At 32.3% G+C, this 8982-nt stretch overlaps 1 protein-coding gene across 3 annotated transcripts; it reads left to right on the forward strand.

Annotated features, from left to right (window-relative positions):
- The first annotated feature begins 1946 nt into the window (after positions 1-1946).
- On the forward strand, positions 1947-6382 carry LOC145161083 (DNAse I-like superfamily protein). 3 transcript variants are annotated; one of them, XM_079080521.1, is made up of 11 exons: positions 1947-2111; positions 2878-2947; positions 3064-3145; positions 3261-3329; positions 3744-3792; positions 3989-4093; positions 4229-4640; positions 4730-4926; positions 5016-5124; positions 5223-5371; positions 5696-6382. In XM_079080521.1, exons 2-11 carry the CDS (start codon positions 2918-2920, stop codon positions 5964-5966), a joined length of 1473 nt encoding a protein of 490 aa, XP_078936647.1. In that variant the 5' UTR covers positions 1947-2111; positions 2878-2917; the 3' UTR covers positions 5967-6382. The 3 variants fall into 3 exon arrangements, with proteins under 3 accessions (XP_078936647.1, XP_078936645.1, XP_078936646.1); XM_079080519.1 differs by having other exon boundaries at positions 1948-2111; positions 3252-3329; XM_079080520.1 differs by having other exon boundaries at positions 1948-2111; positions 3067-3145; positions 3252-3329.
- Positions 6383-8982: the final 2600 nt, after the last annotated feature.

The following is an 8982-nucleotide window of genomic DNA, read 5'->3' on the forward strand; positions in this document are numbered from 1 at the left end:
ATGTCAGCATGCCACATCATCAAAACTGACACGTCATCATGCCACGTCAGCATGTAACCTGGTTAACCGGTCAAGTGGTCAGAATTGTAACAAATTGGAAAACACAGTGTCAAATTTGAGACAAAAAAAAACACGGTGTCAAATTAGAATTTTGGTGTAAACGGAGTGTTTTTTATGCTATTTACCCTTAAAAATTTTAAATAAGGAGTTAATAAAGGACAAGTTTGTGATTTACATCAAATTGATTAAATTCCACGAACTGAATTCCATCTCACTTGTTTGAACCAAACACACGATATAATTTCAATTCCGTTAAAATTCAAATCCGGTAAATTGCAATTTCTTTGTTAGAATCAAATTTCTTTAAAAACAATTTACAAACCAGATAATTAAATAATAGGAACATATTTTAATGATTTTGAGTTTACGCTTATGTGTACATTTACTACTACACTTCCTACATCCGTAGCTGTGTATTTATACACTTAACACCCTTGATAACCAGTTATCATTTTAATTTCATTAATAATAATTAAAATGGGTAATTAAAAGAATAAAAAAATAAAAAAATAAAAAAGTCGAAATGTCTAAACTTATTTTGCAGGTGTTAAAATTAACCATGGGCCTCTAGGCTCTAACAAATATGGGTTCGTCTATGTAAAACCCCAAAACTATAGTTTAGTCCCATAATTTCTATTTGTTTGTATTTATCACAATGTTTACATAAAATGTCCCTCAACTTAGGCCATAATGAGCATAAAAATCCCGGCCATCAAATATTAAAGTTTAGTCCCGTAACCAAAATAGCAACATACTTTTTAAAATTACAAACTATCCAACTTAAATCCATTTATTATTTTTCACCTTCTAGAAACCGATTGTCATCACCCAAAAAAACGCATAACAACCAATTCTTATTGGAAATTTCGTGAATGTTACGACCTAGGTTGTGTATTTTAGAGGCTATGAATCAAACAATAAATCTTGTACAAGTAAGCAGAGATCCATTTGAGAACAAAATGCACCATCTTACCTAAGAAATACATGGACAAAAACATCTGTATTTCATAAAGACTATTGAACGTTTTTAAAGTCAAGTCCACAAGGGGAGTTTTGTAATAAAGTCCAAGTAAGCAAGATGACCATATATATATTACGAAATTAGATAACAAAATATTCAGTTACATATTCTAATTTCAAACAATCGAAAATGACTTTCATAACCCTGCCACACTACCCCACGACCCCCACTCTCCCTCTCCTCTTTTTATTTATAAACTATAAACCAAATGTGTAATTTTATGTCCCACAAATTATACACAAAGAAACCATTTTATTATTCTTATTGTTTGATTTTATCATTTTATGTCATCAAGGACAAACATTTTGTTTGTTAACTATTATGTTGTTTTTTCCACAAAATTACAAATGAGGAGTCAGAGAGCGTGTTAACATTTTTAAAGGCTAACCAAACAAAATGACTGTTATACCCCCTGCCACGTACCCCACCTCCCTTCCATCTAACCGTGCTCAATTCAAATGTACAATCTATTTTAGCAGAGAGTACACACGATTCAGTAACTTTAGTTATAGACCAATCAATCAAATTGGCCATTATACCCCCACCACTCTTCTATGTATATGACCATACACCAGTGTACAATTTTTTGTTGCACAGAGTACATATCCTTTTTACCGCAGAAGGAAGCAGAAAGCACAACTTTTGTTATCGACTAATCAACTAAATTACCATTACACCCCTGTTTCATATCCCACATCCCCCACTCGCATCCCACTTCCAAGGTACAACCTTTATTACACAAAAAACCACCATGTTCTCATATGCATATTGGGTTTTGAATATTTAATCAAAATGACGATTATACACCTGCTCCATACCCCACCTCCTCTCCCCCATCTCTCTAAAATCTAAATATATAAGGAAGCAACTGCCCTTTTTTCTTTTACGAGGAGAACGCCCACAAACATATATACCAATCCACGCTCAAGAATCAATAATCAACGATTTTACACACATCAAAAAGAAGAGACGACAGGGTCAAAACGGGAAAGAATCAAACTTTCTGCTTCAATTCTCTACAACATTTCATGTAAGTCTTCATTCATCTCAAATCTCAATCAATCATATTAAGTGGATTCAAACACTATTCACATTCTACAAAAACCATACTCTGTTTTCGTCTTTCTAGTTTATACAATCATAACATCAAAAAACGAACCTTTTTCTTCAAGATTATAAGATGATAATCGTAACATTCTCTTGATATGTATGATCGATCATAAAAAGGATTCAGTTTTTACTAATAATTTGGCAACTTTGTGATTAATAAACTAAAAAGATTTGAACTTTGTGTTTGGGTTTATGAAAACTTTATTGATTTGATCATCTGGAAGCTTGATAGATCTCAAAATCTTGTAAAAAATATTCCGAGTGTTTGTTCCTCCTTCTGTAAAGTCGTCTTCCAAAAAGGTTTTCATATTTTTTCATTATCTTCAAGAGAAAGTAACCATCTGACTGTTCTCTGTAAATCTATTATATAAATTTCTTCCTTCAATTAAAATACTTAATAAGTTTCAGTAAATACATAATCGCTTGAACATTACTCTACAATATTGTATATTTAATATGTATATTGGAATATGTATTGCCATACATCCTGTCTCCATTTCTCCTGCAACTGGGTGTTTTTAATTTCATTTCACTGGTTGAATATTTTAACATATCTATTAAAAATAATAATTTGGTAACAAAATATCAGCCACAATTCTGTCATTCAGTGTCATCCTTTTGCCTTCATAAATCAAGTTTTCTCACTTCTTTCATGATCGAACTTCGTTTCTCTTTCGATCTTGTAGGTCAAACGCATAATCTCCACGTTGCAATAACGGCGTAGAAATGAAAACAGAAAGCCTTCGACATACGAAGGTATGTATATATATATATATATATGTTTTATTACTTTTGTATTTTATTTTTAGATTAAAAAGGAGAATTTGTCATAATTAGATGAAAATGAAAATGGAAATACTATGTTTTTACAGCAGCATGGATCATGGCCAAAAATGAACGTGAGAAGATGGTTGAATTTAAAGAAAGGAACAGATGATTTTCATTCTGTAAATGGTATGATTTGATTTACAGTTTTTAAATAATATTTCTTGTAATTATGGGAAATGAGCTGTGAGCCTGTGAATATATATTTTATTTAAAATTTTATTTATGGTATCAGTTGCACCAGATAGGAGCGAGAGAAGGAAGAGTTGTTCCGATGATGGTCGATACGCCGTCGTACCAGAGGAGTTATCAGGTACAACCACTTTAAATGATTTCCTTTATTTATGTGTGACGGCGCTATAGATAACTTCCGTAGTCCTTCAGCCTTTTTAGCCGTCCGATCCAGGCAAGACTGCAATAGCCTATCACTCTTCAGAACTATCTAATCGAACGCCCTCTTTATTTGATTGGACTTTTTGGAAAGTTTAAAAAGGAATTTCCGAAAATCTCTTACTAGATTTTCATTTTATTAATAAAATATATAGTTCAAAATAGGCTAAATTCCACAGTTTGGTTTAGCTACCATTTTTTTTCGTGATTTAACTAACTATCACTACATGAAATTTATATAAATAAAAAAAAAACTATTATAAGTTTTGATAGTTTGTTTGAATTTATGATTCAAGCCTAATAATTGTTTTATAATAATTGTTTTATTTTATGACAGAGGTATGGTTGACAAACGAGGAATCGAAACCAGAGAAATCGGATCTCAGGTATATTATTAGCAAAAGCAAAATTGTTTTACTTTTACAATTCAAAACCGAATTAAGCTTAACAAAATCTTTTAATATCAAATCTTTCTACCATAAAGAAATTGTTAAATTTATTTGAAAATAAAAGTGGTAATAATTACTAATATAAATTTAGATATTAATTTTGTTTAATAAGATTTATGTTTTGTTTTTATAGTATGTTTGTTGGGACATGGAACGTAGGAGGAAATTGCCCACATAAAGGTTTGGATGTGAGGGATTGGCTTACAACTTCATCCCCTGCGGATATTTATGTTATTGGGTAATAATTCATATTATTTTATTTTTTCCATTATTTAATTTTAAACAAATTCGTAAACTATTAAGTATTAACTATTGTATAAAAGATAAGATGCTCTTAACTGTTAATTTACCTTTTTACCCTCTTCATTTCCAGGTTTCAAGAGATCGTACCCCTAAACGCAGGAAACGTACTGGGCACCGAGAACAAAAGCCCAGCTGCCAGGTGGCTATCACTCATTCACGAAGCCTTGAATACTACCCCTGGACTTCCGCATAATTACAGTCCTACCACCGCCGTTGACTCAACTCTCAAGTCCAGACCTAGCTTCTCTGATCTTCTGTCTCTTGAAGATGAACAAGAATTCCAACACTTGTTCAACACAAATTCATCAACCGGAATTGATGATTCCAACTCCAAATGGAATCCAGGATTCTGTTTGGTTGCAAGTAAGCAAATGGTCGGGATCTTTCTTTGTGTATTTATCCGCAAAGATTTGAGTCATCACGTTACCAATTTGAAGATATCTTGTGTTGGAAGAGGCATTATGGGGTATCTAGGAAACAAGGTAAAATAAGTTACAAAAATTTGAATACATTTTAATTGTTTTCAACTTTTTTTTGGGTCTGATTATATCTCATTATTATTTCCTTTCAGGGATCTATTTCTGTTAGTATGACATTACATCGTACCACATTTTGCTTCGTTTGTACTCATTTGGCATCTGGAGAAAAAGAAGGTGATGAATTCAAAAGAAATTCAGACGTGATGGAGATCTTAAAAAAGACAAGATTTTCTCGTTCATTTAGAACACTTGGAAGACCAATTCCTCCTGATAATATTTTGGGTCACGAGTAAGATTTCTTTTTTTCTTTTTCTTAATTCATTTATTTGTATATATATCTTCTAATTATATTATATGCATCTTTGGTTTGACGTGTAGAAAGATAATATGGCTTGGGGATTTAAATTATCGTTTGTCATCGACCTCCGATGACATTCATGAATTACTACAAAGAAATGATTGGCAAGCGCTTCTAGAAAAAGATCAGGTGAATATACATCTGCAAAGAAAAAATATATATTCAATATTGCGAAAGATTAAAAGTTATGAATATATATATTTATTAATATAATTTTTGATTTACAGTTGGGATTAGAGCAAAAGGCTGGACGTATTTTTGAGGGATGGAAAGAGGGGAAGATATATTTTGCTCCCACGTATAAATACATTACAAACTCTGATCGTTACGTGGCCCAAACTCCTACTACTAAAGAAAAAAGACGTACACCTGCATGGTAAGATCTTGAATATCTATTTATTTAATGTGTTTACTTCATGATAAAATAAAATAAAATAAAAAATAATTTTTTTAATGCATGCGGGTTGAAATTAATGGCAACTACATGTAGACTTTATGGGTATTCTGTATTCTGATTCGGTCAACTCTGTTATCTCAAAATATTATTTCTGTTATAGAAACCCAAAACCATTGGCTCAAATTCCCCATCATTACACGTTAATAGTTGACTTTTTTTTATCATACTGAACCTAATTTGTTGACTTCTTTGTGATTTTGATAGAGTTATTGATCCATGTTTGTGGATGTGATAATATGATAGGTGTGATCGTATTTTATGGAAGGGAGAAGGACTAAAACAGAAGTCATATGTTAGGGGAGAATCCAAATTCTCAGATCATCGACCAGTTTATTCTGTATTCTCAGTACAAGTGAATCTACCAAATAAATCGATCGACTGTATGGATTCAGACACTTTAAAATCTTCAGTATTACCAGTTTGTGTAAAGAAAGTTCAAGCTGAAGATCATGAGTGGTTGGTAAACAAGACAAAGAGTTGCATAGAGACCATCCCTAGGTTTCCAAATAGCTAACATCGATCGACAAATTTAAACAACAAATGGATGTATATGATAATGATATGACATGTGGATAAGATCTATCGCACCTTGTTTTAGGCTTTCCCTTTTTCTCTAAAAAAGTTTGGGACATTGGAGCAATGAGTTGTGATGGCATGCATTAACTATGGATAAAAAGATGAGAGTGGAAGCATGGGCAATACACATGAGAATTGACGCAACTCTTTGGAAGGATTCCGAATGATCTTTTGCTATTATTATTATTATATTACATTTCGGGTTGTATAAATTAAATTTAGTGATTTTGTGAAAAGAAGCTTTTTTTTATATAGGAAGGAAAAAAACAGTCGGGAGAGGTTAATTGTCAATGTACCCTCTTGTCAATTTTGTCAAATTGTTATGACTCAATATATCTTGTTTTGCATCTTTCACTCAATTTCTTTATCGAATCGTTGCTAGGTGCTCATATTCTAAAAACACTTTGATAGATTTTACAACAAAACTAGATTTAATTTTTACAAATTTAAACCAAACTTTTTATAACCCTAAACTAAGATCAGATCAGTAATCTATTCACAGAACTCAGCACAAGGAATTAAAACCAGAAAACTACAAACTCTTTTAGTAAGCGATTACAAAACGAAAGTTCGGAAAATTAAGAGAGTTTTTGTACCTGTTTGAAAAAGAATGAATAATAATTTGTCTCTTGAATCATGACTTACGGAATATATACCACTACCGCATTACCTTCATAATTAAGCTTTGTTTGGCTGATTAGATGTATATCCATCTTTTATCTTTCACTTTTTGAGTGTCACGTCAGCTTTTCATTCATTCACATTTGACTCACCAAAAACAAAAAATGGTCACCTTTCACCACCTTTAATTTTTATTTTTTTTATTTTAAAATATTTTATACAAATATGATACTCATTTTATAGGAAATTAAAAATCATAAATTTTAATATATTTTTAATAACTTTTTAGTATGTATATATTTTAATAATGCATGAAACAATATTAACATAAATCGCAAATTTCATTATATTTAACAAATTCATAACTAGCTTAAAAGCTTAAAGTCTCAATTTTGACTGGCTTATCAAACGGATTAACTCATTTAATTGAATATAATTGTTTAAAGTTAAAATTTTCATATATATGAATATGATCCTACCCTGCCAACTTTTTAAATATATTTTTAATTTTATTTTATATTTTATTTAATCATATAGATTCCGAAGAAAAAAAAAGAAACGAAACCTTTAAAGGTGTGTGGTTTGCATAATGTTTTTAGAAGAAGTTAATTTTTTAAAAAATATTTAGAATCATAATAAATTAGAATTCGTTATTTGTTTGGTTGACATGAAATAAAATCAATTTTTTGTAGATTTGTCAAATAAGTTGGAAAATAATTATGTAATAATACCAAAATACTTTTTTTATAACTTACTATTACTTTTAACAAAAAAATAATAGTATATCCATTTAATCAAAAATTTCAGTTATTAAACTCTTACCCGTTCAAACTTATATTTTCAATGAATTTGTATAGAATATATAAAGATTTTTTTTTACAAAAATTATAATATATAATTGCACTTGATAAAAACTATTAATAGATATCTTGTTTTGTGTAAAACTCGTTTTCCCGAAAGGATGAGTCGAAGACTTGTGGGGGTCATAGATAAGGTTTTTGGAGAAACCCTTATGCCAAGACGTGGTGCATGGAAGACCACAACGTGGCATAACACGAATGGATCGCGTGTTCTGGTGGACACCACGACGTGGCAAGTAGGATGTCACGACGTGGTGGTTGCTACAACCCAAGTCCATGATTTTGAGGGTTTCTCACATATTTAAGGTCACTAACTCCAAGATTAGGGTATCCTTTTTAGGCTCTAACCTTCCAAAAAAATCCTAGCCCCTTTGAGTGATTCTTGGTGTTCCTAAGGTTTGAAGTCGTGGTTTGCATTTTTGGGAAGTAGAAGAAGGTGTGCTTGCTAGTTGTAAGAGTGTATCTACTTCAGATCTTGCATCTCCTGCATCTTCTGGAGCTTAGGAAGGTATAAGGCTTCCACATTTATCCTTCTGTTCTCTTATTTCATGTTGTGAAGTCCTTTGAAAGAATGTTCTTGGAGTTATAGGCAACTCCAGAACCTTAGGTTTGTTTGGTGACCATCTCCTGGCCTTATTTGATGGAAAAAAGTGTTAAGTCATGATCCTCTTTGTTCTATGCACAAGTTTTGGCCAGATTAAGGACTTTATGGACTTAGGGTTTAAGATCTTATCTTGTGGTAAGACCCTAACGGATAAAGTTGGAAACATTATCCATTAAGTCATTAAGAAGAATTAGATTTGAAAGTATGAGCCTTGATCTGTGAGGATTAAGCTCTTAATGAAAAAAATGGCTTCTAGGAGTAACCACGACATGGCCAAAAGGTCACCATGTCTGGTGGGGTTCAGCCTCGTGACTATTTTGTATGGGCATGCCCACGATGTGGCAAAGAGGTCACCACGTCGTAGTGATGGTTGACCGTAGACTTTTGTTGACCGTTACCTTTTGACCAGTTTGAACTTGGGTCAAACTTGAAGGATTTGGGTTGTTGTTTGAGGATTTGTTATGTGTTGGTGTTAGCCGGTCCGCGGTTCTGATCAGTGCAAGGAGCGAGAGTGTTGTTGTGCTTCTCTGGTTCTTCGGTTCAAGTGAGTCGTCTCACTATACCACATGTTACATTGTACATCATTTGTATATTAGGATAGTGGTATTGCTAGGGTACGGTATGCTAGTTGACTAGGATAACTCCTTTTTATGCATGTGTTGTTTAGGACACTTGGTGTCATGGTACGCTAGACTGATAGAGTCTTGCCTGAGGATTATACGATATTGCTAGTTGTTGTAACTGGTTAGGGTAATGATAGTATTGTCTGTTTGTTAAATGATTACCCTAAGGGTTGTATGCTGTCAAGTTGGATAGCCTGAGAACTCTTGGTCTAGTACCTGACTACATGGTTCGTGTTTGATTTATTG

The sequence above is a fragment of the Lactuca virosa genome, chromosome 2 (assembly GCF_052849685.1).
Source record: "Lactuca virosa cultivar CGN04683 chromosome 2, Lactuca_virosa_CGN04683_v6, whole genome shotgun sequence".
NCBI classification, from domain to species: domain Eukaryota; kingdom Viridiplantae; phylum Streptophyta; class Magnoliopsida; order Asterales; family Asteraceae; genus Lactuca; species Lactuca virosa.